Below are 20,423 nucleotides of genomic sequence, written 5' to 3' on the forward strand. Positions count from 1 at the left end.
TTCTTCAGAGTTGGTAAAAAGAACAGAGAATGAGAAGGGGAAAAAAATAAAAATAAAGTGAAGTACTGGGTGTCTTGTGGTTGAGGCATACCGAGATTGAATCTAGACCTATTTATTAGATTAAGTTTTGGGAGTGAGTGAGTAAATGAGTATCGGTGGAGTGAGCTTACTTGTCTAGCTATGATTTGTTAGATGTATCTTCTACATTGGCATCACCGTTGTTTTTTTTAACTTTTGATTAGTGGAATGCTATTATGGAACTAAGGTTGTATCGTACTAGTTGATTTAAACTTTTAGGTGTCTTTATAAAAACCAAAGCTCATGAAAGAAGTTAAATGTCAAATTGGACAGGCTACTTTGTAGTTTGTACCTACAAAAGAATCCTTAATCCATAAGTTTGTATTGTTTATGAGTTATAGAGGGTGTATTAAATTTGATTGTGCTCATCTCTACTTCTATAGACTCTTGCCAAAAGCAAAACCAAAATAATAATTTAAATTTTTGTTTCCTCTAGTTTTCAGGTTGTTAATTTATGAAACAACATAGAAAATATGATCATCTAACGACAGATCTCCACATACTTCGGAGAAACACATAAAAAAATGATTAATTTATCTGATCCATATTTGAAAACAAAAACTATTAAGGTTAACGCATATACGGCGGCAGCAGCTCCAGAGCACGACGCACAGCGTCTGTATGCGCGGGAGAGTTGAAAAAAGTAACAGGGTCAAAGTCGTCTATGTATGGATTCTCTCCAATCAAGCGACCCGTGAGAGACAATAGTCCTGTAATGAGGATTCTTCTAACTATAGCTTTACGTTCATCATGCTCACCAGCAACCTGAGCCTTGGCCATGCCCTTAAAAGTAATGTAGACCACTGCAGTTTTGGCGTTGAGTATCTCATCTGGCAGCAGCATATCTTCCTTGGTTTCTATCACCGCTTTCACAATCCTCAGCTTGGACAGATCGCTATCTGAGATTCCGACCCTATCAACACAGAGTACAAGTTCCAAATACAGATAAATCCAATCGTTGTTTTGCAACTCCGATTCCTTCACCACGTAAAATCGTTTTGTATCACTGAAAGAATCCGGCCACTCAGGCAATTTATCACCCACTGAAAAACTATCACAAGGTATGGGGGGTTCCTTGGTGGTCACACCTATATATATATATGCAACAAGCAACAATATTAATCAGCAAGAGTGAGAATTTTTTTTATAGTGAAAAGCGAACAATTGATGTTTTTTACCTTTAGGTCTAGCAATTTCAACGACCATGTCCAACCTGCCGACACTTTGTTCAGCAACTAGAACCTGAAAAGTTAGATGCGAACCGCTAACTGAATCTTGTGCAAGCAAAGTGATGTAGTAAGGGGACAGAAAATTCGGCGACTTGTTGAATTTCGTAACGGCCTCGAGCTTGAAGTTTGTCCCCTGAGAAAGAAGAAGTTGAAGGTGATCATATATATACGAGAACAAACATGCTGCTGGAAGTTGATATATATCAACACACCAAGAGAGATAAGATATGATGGAGAGGAGACAAGTTCTTCTTAAATTACCTCCAACATATTGTGGCCATGTTCGTTTGTTCATTTAGATGGACCATCTGAATGGTTCATCCAAATGTTGTTCGTTTTTTGTCAAAAAATGAACATCATCCAGAATCATTCACATGGATCATCTGAATGAGTTTTAAAATTTTAGACAAAAATTTGAAACTCATTTGAATGATTCTAGTTGAACTATTTGGATGGAGATGCTTCATCCAAAAATAACAAATTACAAATATATCCTTATTATACAAAAAAAAACTATTTATCTACAAAATTATAAATAATATTTTTACAATTCTTACAAAATGTCAAAAACAAATGATAAATTTCCCGCCAAAACTAAAATCAATTTTCCTACCAAAATCATAAAGTCAAAAAAAATTTACCAACAAAAAAATTCACTTTTTCCGCAAAAAAAAAAAACACAAAATCACATTTTTCCGCCAAAAACGTAAAATTACATTTTTCCGCCAAAAACGTAAAATCACGTTTTCCCGCCAAAAACGTAAAATCACATTTTCTCGCCAAAAAACGTAAAATCATATTTTCCCGCCAAAAATACATTATCTAATTTTTCCGCTAAACCTACAATATCACATTTTCCCACCAATACCGTAAAGTCATAATTTTTCGCCAAAAACGTAAAATCACATTTTTCCGCCAAAAACGTAAAATCACATTTTCCCGCCAAAACCATAAATTCACTTTTTCCCGCAAAAAATGTAAATTCACAATTTCCCGCTAAAACGCAAAATCATATTTTCCCGCCAAAAACGTAAAATCACATTTTCCCGCCAAAAACGTAAATTCACTTTTTCCACAAAAAAAAAAACACAAAATCATTTTTTCACGCCAAAAACGTAAAATCACATTTTTGTTTGGTATTGAATAAAAATATCAGTAATTAAAATTAATATAGTTAAAATTAAGATTAAAAAGGTATTATTTCAAAACATGGGCATATTAGTCATTTTCTATTCAAATCCATAGATGAAAAGGTAAATAAATCAAACAAACTCATTTGCATTTAGATGCATCATCTAAATGAACTATTTTTTTTTCTTGTTAATTAGGTCAATTAACGTTGAGATGAATCATTTAGATGTATCATTTAAATGAACCATTTAGATGGAAATGCTAAATGATGAAACGAACAGGGCAACGATGAAGCCCCGCACTAACATAAAGTTTGACCAAGACGGGACAGTCGTAGGCTATCAGTGGAATGTCCCCTGGTGGTGCTTCGATTCCCTCGACATCGAAACGCTAATTAATTAGGGGGAAAAAAACAAAACAAAACAAAATATTCACTTAGCTAGCAACAGAACAACTCTAGGGTTTTAACTCTGTGCGACAACCCTAAAGGACGAATATCTTCAACTCCAACAAACAAATCCTAAAATTAAATAAAAAGATAGAAAGGATTACACATACATCGGATTCTTCCAGTCGACAACAGTAATCTTCCACCGCACGGCATAACGTCTCTTGATGTTCAGCCCCAAATCTCGAAATCACGGTCCAATCCATGCCTTTTTTTTTTTTTTCTTTTTTTTAAACGATTTATAGGTTTCGTTTGATAATTAAAAACTGAAAATTTTGTATTTATTAGTCCCATAATTTACGCCGGCTTTAAGACTTTAAGGTTGGGCCTTAGTTTTGTCGGCCCATTTAACAAGAAACGGAAACAGAGAGACGACGACGCATTATGTTCACATGCAAGTTTCAGAGTAACTCCCAAAATCAGAAGAGAATTGATATGATGGGGATATACATGAGCCTCTCCATCGTTATCCTATCAAAATCAGAGGTCTGAAAACAACGTGGACACATCATTCCCCACAACTCTGATGACTCATCAATCATCATCACACTCACACCCTTATTTTCGTATTGCTCTTGTCGCAATTATCAAAATCAGAACAGAGCCGATCATCTATATTTATGGTTTTCACAGTTAGTATTTTCTCTCTTTATAACTGTGACCTAAATAGAAGAAGAAAAATATCTTCTTATCTAACGTATTTCCTTAAACTCAGGAAGAAAGAGAAAACGACAAGAGACAGAACATGTGAAAGATTCTCACCCTAAGAACCTGTCCAAAAGGTGACATATACTAATATACGTTTCATTTTATCTTCTCCTTACGACTTATGTCACTTATCTTCAAAAAAGTAATCAGTTCTTATTTTTTATTTATAGAAATCTTGAGTCTTTTTTGAGTTGGAATATATAGTTAAAAGATGTTGGAAGGGAAAGCCAAAGTGGAAGAGACAGACATGCCAGTGAAGATGCAAATGCAAGCAATGAGGGTTGCTTCTCAATCTCTCGATCTTTTTGATGTCTTTGACTGTACATCCATCGCTGCTCACATCAAGAAGGTTCATTAACTAGTAACTTTTTTTTTTTTTTTTTCATTCTTGGAGGAAGAATATTATATATGAAGTCTTTCTCTGGCTAATATAAAACTTAATTGGTGTTAACTTTTGCAAAATCATCAGGAGTTTGATGAGAGCTATGGAAGTGGATGGCAATGTGTGGTGGGAACCAATTTTGGGTGCTTCTTCACACATTCTAAAGGGACTTTCATCTATTTTCATTTGGGGACTCTCAACTTCCTCATCTTCAAAGGCGCCACCACTCTTTAGTCTTTATATAGTTTCTAAATCAGTAAGTCACATCCATGTTTAGTAGCTTTGTTTGTGTAGGAACTAGGAAGCTGTTCTTTATTTCTGTTTTCCTTTTTGTAAATAGATCTTGTTTCCAATAAAAATTGTCAGATATTGTATTATTTTGGGATTTATATGAGTGGTTAATCCAGATAATTAAATGGCTTTTAGGATTTGATGAAGAGAAATATACCGAAATTAAAAACAAAACAAAAAAAGTATTACTTCGGTTGGCATATCAAATCATTTAAAAGTAGAATTAGAAAAAACTAAAATGTAGCATACAAAGCTAAAAAGTTCGAAATTGATATCTCAGTTAAACTTCAAATGCAAAAAGTCACTACAGGAAATGAAGGTATGCATAGCGTCCAAAAACCGCTATCTAAAGCTACTATAGCGTTATTGTAAACGCTATATCTCCGCCCGTTATAATAGGTCTGACACTTTACATAGCGTTTTCCTCTTTGGCTATGGTATCTTTTTAATACATAGCGGTTTTAAATATGCAATCGTTAAGTTTACAATAGCGGCTGTTGTTTGCTATATATAGAGTTAATTATTCTATTATGAATTACAATAGCAGTTAATATATGGTTATAGATAGCGTTTTCTTACGTATAGTTTTATATAGATAGCATTTGTCTGAAACTATAAAATACGTATAATTTTGTATAGATAGTGTATTTTTACGTATAGTTTATAGCGTTCTTGTAGAAGTATATATACGTAAATTTTTATACGTAACAGTATTTTGTACTATTAAATTATACATTTTATAAAAATAATGTATTGTACAAAGGAGTATTTTTATAATCAATTTTTTACAAAAAATAAAATAAGAAAATTTGTTTGTTTACAAAAAATAAAATAAATAAAATACAAAAAAAATTGTTTCTTTACTACTTCCTAAATATTGGCCCTCATCACTTGTTTTAGCCCATAAAAAAGCTTCGATACAAAACGTGAGCCTCTTTAGCAAATTTGTAAACCAGAGCCTCTACACCTTTCCACTTCCATTATAGTTTTCCTCCACTTGTATACGAAGTCAACCCAGAAACAATCTATACACAAAACCATGAATTAAGGGTATTATTAGCAAACAATTGTGCAGCAATAGGCAAAATCATAAATTCAATACAAAATTACTCTGAAATTTGTGGCTAGCTGAAGCAATAGGCAAAATCATAAATTCAACAAATCTGGATTCCAAATAAGAATCAAGCTCAAACTATTCCAAATGAGAAGCATATAACTCTATCGAGAAGAGAAGGTGATGTTTGACTCAGGAAGAGAAGGTGAGAAAGCGTAAACACCACCGAGAGACCAAAACACAACAAAACTGCGAGTGGGGTTTACTGTCAAACAAATAAAAAGTATTAGATTCAGTTGAACAAAACTCTTATAAACAATTTTCTGTCAGTTTTTGGTTATAAGAACCCATGTAAATTATAGTACCTTCGACAGAACATTCTTCGTCTTCGTCTTCTTCGTTGGTTCTCTCAGATTCGAGTAGGAGATGGAAATGAATTTTATGTTTGAAGAAGTAGGTTGCGAGAATTTTTTCTGAATCAGCCAAGAATTAATTTTGTTCTGAATTTTGTTCTCAGTCGATGTCGAGGAGATGAAAGGATGAAGAGAATGTAGAGGCGATGAACTGATGAGATTTCATTAAACAAGATTTCATCACAGCCTTTGGTTGGGCGATGAAAGGATGAGATTTCGTCACGTCATGTATCCGAGTATTACTCAATTATTGGATTGAGTAAATTGATCATGTATTAAATCCGATGAATGGCTGAGATCTCGCCACATCAGCAATCTGAGTGAAACATTTTTTTTTTTTTTTTCAACCAAACTATAAAAATTAAAAGAGAACTCCATGATTGGTTGCCCAAACAGGAGGATATGAGTTTACAAAAGTAGAAGCAGAAGGTAGAGATCGTGAAGATCGAGCTAGGCAATCGGCCCTGACATTGTCGTCTCAAACCATTCATAAATAGTAACATGAGAAAACAAAGTCAAGTACATGTAATAAAAGAAAACACAAAGTGTTCGACACTTAAAACAACAAATTGTTCGACATAAAGGAAAAAAACTTAGTACTTAAGAAGTTTCAGAGATAGACTATCTTGTCATTAGGCCAAGCAACAGTTGTGCCTTGTGCATCTACGATGAATTGCACTTCTGAATCTGGCCTCCACACTTTAGCATTATCAATCATTGAAACATCAATCCAGACCTTGCAAGCATTTGGTCCTAAGGGTCTGTTATGGACTGTCTCTGCAGGATCAGTTGAACACACTCGGCCCTCTGCAACTGTTTTTTCAGAATTTTTGCAATCCAACAGGAAGCACTTCTTGTTTTTCCCTTTGCTGGAACCAGAGTTTGAACTTGCATTCTACCACATCAATAACACAATCATAACACAATCATCACACAATCATCAGAAAGTCATCTTTAAAATGAAATACACATCATAGCAACATCAATACTTACCCCAGGCGAGCTTCTCACTGAAGGCACCTCTGCATTTTGACTGATGCGTTTTATCTTATTAAGTGGCCATTGGATTTCTCTATACTGTGCATCAGCCATCAGAAGGAGTTCAGATGTTGGTCTCCACAGATAAGACGCATCCCTCAGAACAAGATCAATCTTCACAATGCAAGCATTCATACCAATAGGAGTGTTGTTTATCATTTGTTTCGGATCAGTAGAACACAAAACACCCTCAGCAATACATTCACCATCATCAGAATTCCAATCAAAAAGTTCGCATCTTTGAAGTGACTCAGCTGATATGGTATCCTAATAGTGATTTAAATATATTAGAAACTAAAATTTTGATTCTAAGTTGTGATAAGAAATTAAATAAACTATTAAGATTACCTTGGAACCAGAAGTTATGTTTGGACTTGTTGAGATGTCTTCATCCAAAATCACCTTATCACCTTGCCAGGGAATTTTGAGTCTCACAGCTTCCCCAAGTGTGATAATGTTTTGTGTAGGCCTCCACAATTGTGAGCCTGTGTGTATTACAGATTTTACAATAACAGCTGCAGCATTAGGACCAAGTGGAATGCGACCAATCTTGTATAGTGGATCGAAAGAGCAGAATTCTCCTTCACCGACAACGATATCTTCATCTGCAATCCAATCTAGCAGCTGACACCTAACTCCTTCACTAACATGACTTACACCAGATTGAGCTCCCACATTATCAGATTTTTTCTAACAATAAGATATGGAACTGTTAGTTAAATGAGATGTCTTCTAATAGCCTCATATATAGAAACTATTATACTTACCGTTTTTCCAGCTAAGACATTGACCATATTCCTCAAGTCTTGGACTTCACTACGCAATTCAGCTTGTGTTGCTTCAAGTTTCTGTACATGTGTGTCTCTAGCCTGGAGGAGAGCTAGTTTGGTAGCAGTAATCCCTCTGCCCAAACCTCTAATTCTTCCAGGTTTATCTCTTCCCAACACTTGACTGACAGCGTCTTCTCTTATGTTATCATTGGCTGTGGACTCCATTTGACTATCGATTGTTTTTATTTGTTCCTGATACACATATATATCAACCAATATAAGTATGCCAAACCTGTTGGAATTAAAACTTTAAACTAAAATTTGATAGCTACTTACAATAGTCTCAGCAAATTCAGGCTTCATAGGTCTTCCATCCTTATGAGTGTGTCCTTCTATCCATATCTTACTTCTAGTAACCTTAGAAGGGTCTGAACTCTTCTTTTTCTACAAGCAGTCCTAAAATATGAGTAACATGACTTATGCTTCTTATATAACTAAAGAGAAACAGAATTACCATCTCTTGTCCCAGACGAAACAGTCCTTTGCGGCTAGTCGTGTGTGGAATCTGAGACTTTCTCATCTTCCTGTATTTTTCACTTTTCTCCTGCAAAATTAATCCAACGATATCCACATGAATATATTTACTATGCATAGAAAATACATGTATCAAAGACTTAGAAAATACATGTATCAAGATTGCACCTTAAATTCTGTACTAAGCTTGCTCTTCACCCATTTATTCCACTGGGTTACAGATGGGATGTTGCTTGGTTTAAGCTCTAATCGTTCTACATCACTGCTCGCAGCTCGAACTTGGCCCACAAGAATAGATTTAGCTGACCTCCATATACAGTTCATCTGCTTAAAAAGAGAATGTCTTTGCTACTCTTCTTGTACTTTAAACCTCCCCTACAACAAGTGTGAGGTTAAATGCCAGTACTTTTTTTTAATAATTAGACATACAATTATAATACACTATACCTGAATTTCCTCCCACATTCTATCTTTTGTTTGTTGATCGAGTTTTCTCCAATCATTGAGTAGTACAGAAACATGCTCCTTCACCAAAACACCAAGAAACGATGAAAGTGTTGTTGAGCCATCTCCTGCATGTTCACCAAGACATGTAAAATCCACCTCAACCTTGTCAAGCGGGTCTTTAGCCAATTTACGCATCCTGGTCTTGCCCCTTGTTCTCTTGGTGGTCGAGTTTGACTGATGGACTGAGTCTCCTCCACTGGAAGCATTTACAGTGTCACCTTCAGTAGACTAGGGAGCAACTTGTGTATCATCTCCAGCATTATCTTTGTCAGATTCTACATGTAGTTCTTCTGCATCTTCCTTTTCTCCTTCAGATTCTACATGAAGTTCTTCTGCATCTTCCTTTTCTCCTTCAGATTCTACATGTAGTTCTTCTGCATGTTCCTCTTCCGCATCAGATTCTACAACCTCTTCTTCCTCAGCTACTCTTCCTTCATCCATTTGCACAGTATCATCTTTTCCTCCTTCATCCATTTCTTTCTCTTTCTCTATGTGAATTTCATCAACAACTTGTTCCTCAAGTTGATCAGCTGCCTTTACTTTAACCAACTTTCCAACACTCTTTGTCTTTGGCTTCCTGGTGGTTTTCTTGGGAACAAGAGAACTCCAACCTTTTCCCGCCTGACGGTTGCTGCGGCGCAGATTTCCTCTCGTAGCAACCATGACTTAGCCTGCAACACAACAAACAACTATACCATAAAACAGCTGTAGCCAATTCCCTATACTATGATATGATGCAGTCCTAGATATCAATCTTCCACTATAACTCCATCACAATCATCCCTAACACAGTAACTCTCATCGTCAGATGACTGATTCTCCAAATCTTCAAGGTGCTGGTCATACACTGGTGCTGTGACAAACTCTTCCTCTGTATCTAGCTCATGATATCCTCTTGGTGGCGCCCTCATGACTACATACCAAGGAGAGGATTCATCCTCTCTAGAGTAAAACACTTGTTTTGCCTGGGATGGCAATATGTATTGATCACGGAGAAACGCCGTCTGGTTAAGATGGAGGTTTACAAGAGTGAATCCTTCTTCTTCTTTCACACCATTCCCTGTGTTTGCCCAACTGCATTTGAAAAGGGGAACATGGAACATGTGGTAGTCAACAAGAACATGTGGTAGTCAAAAAAGTACACTTACGTGGTTACAGTTTATAAATAGTAAAGTGAAAAAGTTCAAAAAATATGTTTCTTTTTTTTCTAAATGAAAACTTTAATCCTAAATTGGTTTATATAACTGTAAATGAGAAATTAAATCGAGGGACAACAAATCGGTTAGTTAGTTAGTAATATAACGAGGCATCAACAGAAGTCAATCTCACAAAAAAAAAGCTATTCTGGATTTGCCATGCTTGCTCCCTCTAGTATTATTATTACCATACGGTTTCGTTCATGAGTTTTAACAAGTTTGTTTCTTCTAATCTCTATGTAAAACACATCAAAAACAACAGCTCTGTTGTTTCTTTTGTTCTTTCTTAATGTCTCTCCCGCCTAAAAACTCGTATTTGTTTCAAGAGGAAAAAATAGTGAGATCCAAAAGCAGAGAATCTCTTGTTAGATTTAAGAAAATCATGGAAATGGTGAGAGCCGGTGGTGATAAAGAACAAGATGGCTGCAAGTCGAGATTGTTAGATTTAGAGAACGTGAAGGAGAAGAGCTCATCTTCGAGGCATTTCAAGAGATGGAACTCAGATTCCGCCATGAGAATTGAAGATCCAGACATTGAAGATGGCACCGTTTTCAAGAAAACGGCTGCCACAAGCGTACTGACGGTGTTACCGCTGCGACTGCCTCTGGCTAAGGATGAGCCACCTCAGCCGCGTGATGAAACTGACGAAAAATTACAGCAAGATTCAGGCAAGAGAAAACAAAAACATTTGTATTAATGCTTATGTCTAGGTTTCATTACTAATTAAGGCTTCGTGGGCCGCAAGCTAATTCAAGTCATTGTTATTTTGCATTACACAGAAAAGAAGCAGATGCAAGAAAAGTTTGCGAAACTGCTTTTAGGAGAAGACATGTCAGGAGGAAGCAAAGGTGTCTCGTCAGCTTTAGCATTATCAAACGCAATCACAAATCTTTCAGCTTCTGCGTTTGGAGAGCTACGGCGTTTGGAGCCAATATCTGAGGATAGAAAAGAGCTGTGGGGAAGAGAAATCGGATGGCTTCTCTCTGTTACTGATCATATAGTTGAATTCTCTCCAACACACCAAACTAACGAGAATGGATCTTCCATGGAGGTTTCTGAATATACATGTTCGCCCTTCTTATTATAGTTTATAAATTATAAGTCTGTGTGTCTGAATTCTTAATCTTTCCTTTTGTAGGTAATGACTACTAAACAGAGAACAGATCTTGTCTCCAACATTCCTACTCTTAAGAAACTCGATGCAATGCTCATCGTAAGTTAAAACAAATACTTAAAATTGCCTCTTTGCGTTTGCATCAAAAGGACTAAAGATTGTGAAATGTCACAAATTTTTGCAGGATTGTCTTGATAAATTTAAAGATCAAGATGAGTTCTATTATCTCACAACCGATTCTCCGGAATCTGAAAACAGTAACTCGACAAGGAGTGACGATAAATGGTGGCTCCCTATAGTGAAAATTCCAACTAAAGGCTTATCTGAAACGTCACAAAGGTTTCTACTGAGTCAGAAAGAATGTGTGAGCCAAGTGCTTAAATTCGCAATGGCCATAAACGCTGAAGCTTTATCTGAAATGGAGATCCCTGAGAGCTACATTGAAGCACTTCCTAAGGTACAAACTCTATACCCTAAAACCCTTAAGTCTTAGACCTATCGACACATCAAGAATCATCGCGATTGGTTCCTTTTTGATTTGGTATCCTTATTGATGTCTTTTTTTTATTTTTTGTTACTTCAGAATGGGAAAGCTAGTCTTGGGGACATGATCTACAAAATGATAACATTAGACATGTTTGATGCAGAGCAGTTCCTTCTTGAAATGGATTTATCATCAGAGCACAAGATTCTTGATTTAAAGAACAAATTCGAAGCTTCGGGTGTGATATGGAAGAGAAAGATAGTGCAGAAAGATAACAAGTCGTCGTCTCCAATATGGAGTACAAATTTAAGTATGGAGAAGAGACAACAGTTAGAAGAAAGAGCAGAAACCATCTTGCAACTTATCAAACAAGAATTCCCAGGGACCTCTCAATCCACACTTGACATCAGCAAGATTCAATTCAACAAAGTAATCAATCAAATAACCTAATACTAAATCACATTACACATATAATTGTTTGTGTTCTGTTTTAAGATAAATCTTTAATTTGGTTTTTTGCAGGATATAGGGTTAGCTATATTGGAGAGTTACTCGAGAGTTCTTGAAAGCTTGGCGCACACGGTGAGGTCAAGAATAGAAGATGTTCTTGAAGCTGATCAGCTAACGCAAGAACCTGAACCCGCGGTTTGTAAGAGATATATAGTGAAGGAAACAGAGAGTCCAAAGAAGGAAGAAGCACAAAACTATTGTCTTTTAGAGGAGAGACCGAAGAAACAGAAGGCTACGATCTCACTGTCTCAGGTAATGCAATGGAATATCGAAACTAGTGAACCGATGAAGAAAGAAAAGAGCGATGTACCGTTAAAAGATTCAGGCAAGAAACTGTTGACCAGAGTGTCAAGCATGATCATGGCTAACAACAAGAAGACAGCATTTTATTTTGAGTCTCTTGGTAACACAAGAAGTCCAGGAGCAGGGCGATACTCTTGAATAAATTTGTTTTGTAAAATTAGGGAAAGAAGAGAAAGCATTTCAAATTGTAAGAGAGAAACAGAATACACACAAAATCATTTAAAAGGGTATGTAGTATTGAGAAATGTTTTAGGAGGAAGAGAACGAAAACATGAATATAGTAAATTAGAGCTTGCCGCGAGGACCGAGCTTAGGCTTCTCCTGAGGACCTCTCTTGATGGGAAGAACATCTCCGGTGGAGTTAGCGCTGACATAAGTAAGCAAAGAGCCTCCTCCAATGATCAAGAACTTGAGGAGCAATCCTCTCTTTGTGAATGGAGCAGCGAAAGTCTCAAAGAACTTGCTCTACAAGTAAGCAAACAAATAAGAGAATCTTGTCACACAATACTATTTGATTGAAGTATTAAACGTTAAAAATTTTGTGGTGAGAGATGAGTAAACCTGAAGAGGGTTGTAAGGAGAAGGAGCATCAGAGCCGTATAAGTCCCATTGACCTGTTGTGTTGCCCAAATCTTCTAAGTCAAAGTAGACACTTTTGTCTCCATACTTAGCCACCACACCATTAGCCCTATTACGCAATAATGAACAACCTAGCTCAAGCTAATTGAAACTATATGCAAATTATGAACTATGAAAGTGTGGTTTTAGTAGCATAAAGAGTTCTTGATTACCGGATGGATTTGGGTTTGAAACTCAGGCGGGAAGGCTTGATGGAGAGCTTAGCTCCAGCGAGTGAGCTACCGCCGAGGCCCTTTACGGCGGCTGATGGTTTCACTGCGGCTACAGTTGCAAGAGACGCCATGAGCTTCGGTCACTATTCTTTCTTTGTTGTGAATTTGGTTGATAGAGATAAGCCTTTGATCGTCAAGATGAGTGGATTTTGATCTTCTTCATAGAGATTTCCTTCTCGAAGATTTTTCTTACGCCAGTTGGAAAATGCCACGTGGAATCTAGTAAGATAAGCCTATCTCCTGTGAGGTTCTAGACTAAAAAAACAAGTACACGTCGGAAACGCAAGAGTCTATTGAGATTTTGTTTTTTTTTGGGGCTCCTTATTTGTGTTTATTTTGTAAAAAAAAAGCCCCAATATTTTTTAGATATACGAAACAACCTTATATAGGTCTTATTTGATTTTTCATAGATTTCTTGAGTCACCACTTTCATTTTGGCCTATGATCTTACTTCTTAGTAACTTTTAACACACACGAAGAAAAGAAAAACATAGTTAAATAACCTCAAGGTGTCATGTTTGGCTTCTATTGGTGGTATCTGTTATGAATGGAGAGACGGAAAAGCAGCGTGTCGTGGGTGGTTCTGTTCTGCCATCTATATAACATAATTCATCATTTAGCTGGTATATATAAAATTGCGGCGTGCTGTGTCTTTAAACACCACATATGATATATTGCGTTCAAGTTTGGTTTAATTTGTTTCTGTTTTTAAATTCAAAAATGTCTTAAATATATTATTGCACAGACAGACTAGAATCGATCATTATCTAATACTACAATTTTTTTGCCGGCATCCAGTTTGATCTAATACTTCTTTTTGTTTATTTTGTTTTGTTTTGTTTTTCTTTTCCGTATTAATAAATATCACCTAGTTATATTATAATCGATTTGTATGTTTTGCACCGTTTCAGAGATATTTTAAATGAATCATACAAAAAGATCTTTCACAAACCATTTTTTAACAAAGGGCTAAAAAAACTTATAGCTCTATTAAAGAAAGAGATGAAGTAAAATTAACATTTGTTATTGCAATTAGTCTCGTGTTTCTTGGACAAATACTTTTAGGTATTTGAAAATATTTTTCTATAAAAAGTAATTGAAGTAGAGAACCAAAGTTCATTTTGTTAAGCTCGTAATACGAAGACAAAAGTGGGGTCATCAAAACATTGTTGAGAGGACAAGATTCCACGAGAGTTGGGGGGAGGGGAATCTAATTGACCCCTAAGAGATGGGAGAGGCACTACTAAAGAGAGAAGAGAATTGACGTCTTCCTAAATGGTGTTTGTCACGTGATGGAATCTATTGGAATCCACAAACCAAAGTCACAAGGCTCTGTCCTTTTCCACACATGAGGAGAAAATCTCGGAGATTTCAAACTTGTGGTGAGAAAGACAAGAGAGATGTGACTGGCCAACAATAAATAAACTTATTTAGACACAAATCCTGCGGTAAATAACTAACATTGCTAATGCCTAATGTATAATTACTTGCAAGTGCGTGCCACACAACTACTTTTACAACTTCACTTATAGGAAACTCGAATCGAATTGCGTTGGGACTTGGGAATGATAATATATATATACCACTATAAGTAGTATAGACGACCAATCAACTTGTCGACATTTGTCCAATCTTTTTGGATCGGTGTATATTTTATAAACATTATGTTTACAAAAGAAAAGAGTCTTGTATAGATTCGATGCATATGACTATATGAGGAAATGTTTTGGTGCGTATCTGACGCAAAAATATTGACTTGTTTCGATGTATATATATATCGGGAAAAATGTCATTAAAATCCCCAAATCTACATTTTCGTTGATTTAAAGCCCGAACTCTGCTTTTGGAGAAAAAAAACATCAATTATTTGTTGATTTTCAAATAAATCGCAAACTCTCGTTGACTTAGCCTTTTGAGGCATAACTTTAAGTGGTCAACGGAGAAATTAAACGGGGTTAATTATCCGTTAATAGCAAAACGATACTGTTTATAACACCCTAAAACCCCCAAATTAAGAAATCGATTATCAATTTCCCCAATTCACAAACCCTAATCGATCTCTATTTATCTTTTCTTGTTCAATTTCTCTTTTCTTCTTCGATTTCTCTCTTCTTCTTTGAGTTGACTCTAGCTCAGAGGCATCGGTGGTAGCTTCGTTCGACTGTGGAGTGCCATTGAAGTTTGTTTGTGGAGCCGGTGTAACGATCTTTACCTCGAGAACTGAAGAGAACCTTGGTCGACCATTCTTCTAGTGTATAACAAAAAGAGATATGGAATCTTCTCGTCATCGAAGATATCATGTTTGATTAGGTTAGATCGATTAGGGTTTGTGAATTGGGGAAATTGAAAATCGATTTCTCAATTTGAGAGTTTTAGGGTGTTATAAACAGCGTCGTTTTGCTATTAGCGGATCTCGTTAACGGATAATTAACCCCGTTTAATTTCTTCTTTTGATCACTTAACGTTGTTGTGTCTCAAAAGTCTAAGTCAACGAGAGTTTGCGATTTATTTGGAAGTCAACAAATAATTGGTGTTTTTTTCCTCCAAAAACAGAGTTCGGACTTTAAATCAACGAAAATGTAGACTTGGGGATTTTAATAACATTTTTCCCAATATATATCTGATATATGGAAATATATGATGCATACAATTACGTAAGATTAATAATAAAAATGGGAATTTGTGTGATATACCTGTCGAGTTGGACCCAAATATTGTAATCGACAAGATAGACTTTACACATAATATTGAGCTATGAGTATTGACGCGATTAGCACACAATTTACGATAAACATACGGAACGGAAGGGAAATTGCATTCCAACTTGGAGTTTTAATTTCTTTATTTGACAAGTTGTGAGAAAACAATTATTTTATCTCAAAAACACATTTGGTGATTTAAAAAACAAAAAGAAGTTAAAAACACTCCTCCATGTTCTGCATGGTATAATAAGACAATTGTGAGAAAAACGGAAGAATAATAGAAAAAAATGAATAACAAGTTAACAACCAATAGTTATCGCTCCCTTCATGCATGGTATAGACCTGACGTGGAGTTCAACATAACAGCTGCAAGTTCCGAAGGAGACTTCTTTGTATAGTTTAAGATATCATCATAGTATAAAAAACATAATGTTAACAATCGCAATTAAATTATTGGTAAATAGATATATCAAGCCAAAAGAAAAAAAAAAAAAAAATAAATAAAAAACAAAAAATCAGGTTGGGGTGTACAGTAATTAAAAAAATAAATAAGACGTGAATTAATAATTAAAAAAAAAAAAAAACAATGTGGGTTCCTGCTTGCTCTCGGAAAAGGCCTATATAAATGACCTAATGCGACTCTACGTTTCTCCCATTATTCTCGGTTTTAACTGTGAGACACATACATAATAACAAACAGAGAGAGAGATAGAGATAGACATAATTATGGGTGGGTGGGCTATCGCAGTACACGGTGGTGCCGGAATCGATCCTAATCTTCCGGCTGAGAGACAAGAAGAGGCCAAACAGCTTTTGACTCGTTGTCTTAACCTCGGCATAGTTGCTTTGCGTTCTAATGTCTCTGCCATTGACGTCGTTGAGCTCGTCGTACGTTACGTTCTCTTCTCTCATAATTATTATTTTTTCATTAACTCTTCTACGTTGTTGTCTTTGTTGAATCCTTTTATTTTTTAAACGATGATGAACACAGATTAGAGAATTGGAGACAGATCCTCTGTTTAATTCAGGCCGTGGATCTGCTTTGACGGAGAAAGGAACGGTTGAGATGGAAGCTAGTATAATGGACGGTACGAAGAGACGATGCGGTGCCGTTTCGGGTATCACCACCGTGAAGAATCCAATATCTCTTGCTCGTCTCGTCATGGACAAATCTCCCCACTCTTACCTTGCTTTCTCAGGCGCTGAGGATTTCGCCCGTAAACAGGTTTCTTATTTTTTACTCTTTTGCCCCCCTCCCCTCCATCTCTTTTTATTTCTAACCACTCGGTTTAAAGTGTGACACGATTGATTGATTGGTTCTTTTTTTGGAAAAAGGGAGTTGAAATAGTGGACAACGATTACTTCGTCACGGACGACAACGTAGGAATGCTCAAGTTGGCCAAGGAAGCTAACTCCATCTTGGTATATAATATAACCATCGATTTGGCTAAATCTTCACCGTTCATTTTTTCATTAACTAACTTTTTTTTGTTATCACCAGTTTGATTACCGGATCCCACCCATGGGTTGCGCCGGTGCAGCTGCAACAGACAGTCCTATCCAAATGAACGGTCTTCCGATCAGCATTTACGCGCCGGAGACAGTCGGATGCGTCGTGGTAGACGGGGAAGGACGGTGTGCCGCCGGGACATCAACTGGTGGTCTGATGAACAAGATGATGGGAAGGATCGGTGACTCGCCGCTTATAGGAGCCGGGACGTACGCGTCTGAGCTTTGTGGTGTGTCATGTACCGGAGAAGGAGAAGCCATCATAAGAGCGACGCTAGCTCGTGATGTGTCGGCTGTTATGGAGTACAAAGGACTTAACCTCCAAGAAGCGGTTGATTACGTCATCAAGCATCGACTAGACGAAGGGTTCGCTGGACTCATTGCTGTGTCGAATAAAGGAGAGGTGGTTTGTGGTTTTAACTCCAATGGGATGTTCAGGGGATGTGCAACGGAAGATGGATTCATGGAGGTTGCTATTTGGGAGTGAGAGATATTTTAGATTAAGCAAATGTATTAGTATTTGATTAGTGTGCTCTTAATCAGTCATCGCTCTATATTGATTTGGTTATTCATTATAATAAACCTGGAGTAGTAAATTTAGGTATGTCGTTATCTCCATTCCTATATTGATTTGTGCTTATTGTGGTTTAAAATTGTTAGTTTGTGTTTAAACCTGTTGATATGTGGTTGGCTCTCTGCTTCTTGAATGAACCTGACCTGTCAGAAATAGCAACTAAAAGTATAGTAACTGGACTTTGAGGATGGATGGATCAACAAAAAGAGATGCAACTATTATTACCTCTTATGAATCCAGTATCGATTTGATGAACTTCTGGAGACAGTCTCTGAAAGTTGCAAGCACTGCCCTTTCCTGCTCTATGGATATATCTGTTTCGTGGACACCTGTCTTGGTCTTACACTTAGAACCCTCCTCTCCATTGTATTGAGCATCTATCAGTTCGATCAATTTTCCAAATGATTGTATTTCTTCTTCTACATTACCGCTCTCAGACTCACCCAATAGCTCAGTGCACTTGTTGCCTACCTTATCATCAAGCTTTATACAAATCCTGTTCTGGTCTTCTACAATTTTGAAGGAAGTATGTTGATGAAACCAAGCAAAGACAGGATGGTAGATCTAATAAAGTTGAGATATTTCAAGACACAATTGATACCTGCATTGGCTGTAGCAGATTCAGAGGCTGCTAAGAGAAGTGAGCATATATCTCCCAAGTCCGGAACAATTGTGGAAGTATATCCCAGCGGTGGCTTTTTCTTACTGGTGTTACAATGAAAATCCAGTTAAGAAAACATCTAATATAATGAAGTGAATGATGAGGAAATATCATTTAAGAAGTGCAAAAAAGAACCTGTAAGGAAGCTTAGGAGAGGGAGAGCTAGGGGAATCCAGAGCATTTTGAATGGAAGGGTCAGGTATCAAAAATAACGGAGCTCGACAAGAATTACGCTGCTATTCCGAACAGAGAAAAAAATGAGTTTTGTGGATATAAAACCCAAAAGTGCATATTGGTTATGAAGCAGGTAGTAGTATGTATATCACTTGCCTGAGGTAGCTCTCGGCGTCTTCTTCTTTGGTATACCTGCGGGGAATTATGAGCAGAAAACCCAGGTGCACTATTCATACTGCCAGCAGTGTTGTGGCTGCTGTTAAAGCCGACACTGTCTCCGCTAGGAGAAATAATTCCTAGAGAATTGACAATGTTCTCACATACAATCTTCTTCTCTGGATTATCATATCCTTCGCGAAGCTTCTCGTTGTCTAGTCCCGTGGCAAAAACAGAAGGCTGGAAAACTTCACTAACATTCTTGCAGCCGATGCATTTACAGTTGTCTGAGCACAGAACATTAGCCTGAAAGCATTCACAGTACTTCTTCAAACACCTGGTTCTTTTGCATTTGCAGCCTCTCGAAAGCAGTCCAAGCTTAGTATCAGGTGCATCCTTACACTAGAATACAAAGCATGCAAATCATTCCAAAGATGTGAAATATATACCTCTTTGAAGCTAAACCTACAAAGTGATGAAGATAAGATTTTAAAGAAGATACCTGCTTGTCAATTAGGCTGGTGAAAGACATTCCATTAAAGGCATTTGGGTTGCGACCTAATACACTCTTGAGAGCAAATTCTCGGGCATCAGAGTTGTCAGAGTTGTTATGACAATCAGCACAATCACAGTCGGTGCATACCACTCCTGATGCAAAGCAATCACAGTACCTAAATAATAAACCAATAATGCATCAATTCAAGCTTTAACTTCAGTACAAACCAATAAACCTTACAGCAGATGAACTCAGAAATCTCAATTCAATATTAGAAATCTCTAGCAGCTTTAACAATAACAATTTCCAGGATTCCTGAGATGAACTTACAACTTTAAACATTTGGACTGCTTGCATCGACATCCTTTGTGCTTCCTCACAGTATTAACACCATCCTGATCTGTATTATCCTTTGTTTCTGAAGGCTCTCTGATTCAATTTGAAAGACTGATCAAAGTCGATTCTGCAACGGAATTACTCAAACAACGCAAATTTGGCAGAGAGCGAGATTGAAACAATACCGAGAAATCGGAGGAAGTTCTTCTACATTCGAATCCGAGACGAGGGAAGATAACTCCAATTTGGTAGAAACGAGCTCCTTAGGGTTCTTCTCTGTCGCGAATTCGCCGGAATCTACCTTATCTGTCATATCGATTCTTCACCAGAAGCTATTTTCCCCAATTTGGCGAACCGATTTGAGCATGATAGGTGAGAGATCCTCCGAACAGCGTCGTCGATTGTTAAATCAGATCAGCGAATGGAGAGTCGCCATGGATGGGAGATATCGAAAGAAAATGGATTGCTGGATTCTAATCGGAACGATGATAGTCACTCGCGTGTTTTTTTGTTGTTTTGCCAGCTTCTAGGGTAAAGAACAACGCCAAGGTATTCAAAATCGAGAGCGAGTGAAGTTGTGGAGGGAACGAGCTTAGGAAGATGACACAAGATTTTTAAATTGCGTTTTCTAGCCCTCTCTTGTAATCGAACCCGGGACGTAAAGATGACAGATATATAAAAGTAAGGTTTTGGTCTTTCCTCTTTTTTTTTTTTTTTTTTTTTGTCAACGTTTTGGTCTTTCCTTATTAGTTGATTTTCATTTAATACTTTCTA

General features: G+C 36.9%; 8 protein-coding genes and 1 pseudogene across 11 annotated transcripts; 4 read left to right on the forward strand and 5 right to left on the reverse strand.

The window, feature by feature from the left end:
• Nucleotides 1–453: 453 nt before the first annotated feature.
• On the reverse strand, nucleotides 454–3,135 carry LOC104748227 (UPF0725 protein At1g02770-like). 2 transcript variants are annotated; one of them, XM_087486881.1, is made up of 3 exons: nucleotides 2,997–3,135; nucleotides 1,257–1,440; nucleotides 454–1,166 (listed from the first exon to the last, which is right to left on the reverse strand). In XM_087486881.1, the coding sequence occupies exons 1-3, from the start codon at nucleotides 3,090–3,092 to the stop codon at nucleotides 649–651; spliced, it is 798 nt and encodes a 265-aa protein (XP_087343007.1). In that variant the 5' UTR covers nucleotides 3,093–3,135; the 3' UTR covers nucleotides 454–648. The 2 variants fall into 2 exon arrangements, with proteins under 2 accessions (XP_087343007.1, XP_019092603.1); XM_019237058.2 differs by lacking the exon at nucleotides 2,997–3,135 and adding an exon at nucleotides 1,569–1,992.
• A 143-nt stretch (nucleotides 3,136–3,278) lies between these two features.
• On the forward strand, nucleotides 3,279–3,672 carry LOC109125100 (uncharacterized). The gene is given in 3 exon segments (XM_087487030.1): nucleotides 3,279–3,362; nucleotides 3,365–3,518; nucleotides 3,602–3,672. Coding segments are annotated over 3 exon segments (309 nt in total).
• On the forward strand, nucleotides 3,468–4,353 carry LOC104745935 (dynein light chain 1, cytoplasmic-like). 3 transcript variants are annotated; one of them, XM_087486883.1, is made up of 4 exons: nucleotides 3,468–3,518; nucleotides 3,602–3,668; nucleotides 3,765–3,943; nucleotides 4,064–4,353. In XM_087486883.1, the coding sequence occupies exons 3-4, from the start codon at nucleotides 3,806–3,808 to the stop codon at nucleotides 4,208–4,210; spliced, it is 285 nt and encodes a 94-aa protein (XP_087343009.1). In that variant the 5' UTR covers nucleotides 3,468–3,518; nucleotides 3,602–3,668; nucleotides 3,765–3,805; the 3' UTR covers nucleotides 4,211–4,353. The 3 variants fall into 3 exon arrangements, with proteins under 3 accessions (XP_087343009.1, XP_087343008.1, XP_010465618.1); XM_087486882.1 differs by lacking the exon at nucleotides 3,468–3,518 and having other exon boundaries at nucleotides 3,538–3,668; XM_010467316.3 differs by lacking the exon at nucleotides 3,468–3,518 and having other exon boundaries at nucleotides 3,570–3,668; nucleotides 3,799–3,943.
• A 1,991-nt stretch (nucleotides 4,354–6,344) lies between these two features.
• Nucleotides 6,345–7,794, reverse strand: LOC147926349 (uncharacterized). The gene is made up of 4 exons (XM_087488411.1): nucleotides 7,540–7,794; nucleotides 7,121–7,462; nucleotides 6,716–7,039; nucleotides 6,345–6,629 (listed from the first exon to the last, which is right to left on the reverse strand). Exons 1-4 carry the CDS (start codon nucleotides 7,765–7,767, stop codon nucleotides 6,345–6,347), a joined length of 1,179 nt encoding a protein of 392 aa, XP_087344537.1. The 5' UTR covers nucleotides 7,768–7,794.
• A 438-nt stretch (nucleotides 7,795–8,232) lies between these two features.
• Nucleotides 8,233–9,289, reverse strand: LOC147926350 (uncharacterized; annotated as a pseudogene).
• A 784-nt stretch (nucleotides 9,290–10,073) lies between these two features.
• Nucleotides 10,074–12,626, forward strand: LOC104745938 (rop guanine nucleotide exchange factor 13-like). The gene is made up of 6 exons (XM_019237041.2): nucleotides 10,074–10,447; nucleotides 10,559–10,830; nucleotides 10,918–10,992; nucleotides 11,078–11,350; nucleotides 11,477–11,806; nucleotides 11,900–12,626. The coding sequence occupies exons 1-6, from the start codon at nucleotides 10,162–10,164 to the stop codon at nucleotides 12,326–12,328; spliced, it is 1,665 nt and encodes a 554-aa protein (XP_019092586.2). The 5' UTR covers nucleotides 10,074–10,161; the 3' UTR covers nucleotides 12,329–12,626.
• PSAH-1 (photosystem I subunit H-1) lies at nucleotides 12,406–13,152 on the reverse strand. Its single transcript, XM_010467319.3, has 3 exons — nucleotides 12,982–13,152; nucleotides 12,752–12,878; nucleotides 12,406–12,655 (listed from the first exon to the last, which is right to left on the reverse strand). The coding sequence occupies exons 1-3, from the start codon at nucleotides 13,110–13,112 to the stop codon at nucleotides 12,476–12,478; spliced, it is 438 nt and encodes a 145-aa protein (XP_010465621.1). The 5' UTR covers nucleotides 13,113–13,152; the 3' UTR covers nucleotides 12,406–12,475.
• Nucleotides 13,153–16,328: 3,176 nt separating this feature from the next.
• Nucleotides 16,329–17,924, forward strand: ASPGB1 (N-terminal nucleophile aminohydrolases (Ntn hydrolases) superfamily protein). Its single transcript, XM_010467321.2, has 4 exons — nucleotides 16,329–16,631; nucleotides 16,735–16,968; nucleotides 17,079–17,165; nucleotides 17,245–17,924. The coding sequence occupies exons 1-4, from the start codon at nucleotides 16,470–16,472 to the stop codon at nucleotides 17,737–17,739; spliced, it is 978 nt and encodes a 325-aa protein (XP_010465623.1). The 5' UTR covers nucleotides 16,329–16,469; the 3' UTR covers nucleotides 17,740–17,924.
• On the reverse strand, nucleotides 17,805–20,296 carry LOC104745940 (Tesmin/TSO1-like CXC domain-containing protein). The gene is made up of 8 exons (XM_087488412.1): nucleotides 19,835–20,296; nucleotides 19,644–19,742; nucleotides 19,320–19,488; nucleotides 18,818–19,219; nucleotides 18,623–18,720; nucleotides 18,428–18,531; nucleotides 18,052–18,335; nucleotides 17,805–17,969 (listed from the first exon to the last, which is right to left on the reverse strand). The coding sequence occupies exons 1-7, from the start codon at nucleotides 19,960–19,962 to the stop codon at nucleotides 18,055–18,057; spliced, it is 1,281 nt and encodes a 426-aa protein (XP_087344538.1). The 5' UTR covers nucleotides 19,963–20,296; the 3' UTR covers nucleotides 17,805–17,969; nucleotides 18,052–18,054.
• Nucleotides 20,297–20,423: the final 127 nt, after the last annotated feature.

This window comes from Camelina sativa, chromosome 15 (assembly GCF_030686135.1).
Source record: "Camelina sativa cultivar CO46 ecotype springtype chromosome 15, ASM3068613v1".
Lineage (NCBI taxonomy): Eukaryota > Viridiplantae > Streptophyta > Magnoliopsida > Brassicales > Brassicaceae > Camelina > Camelina sativa.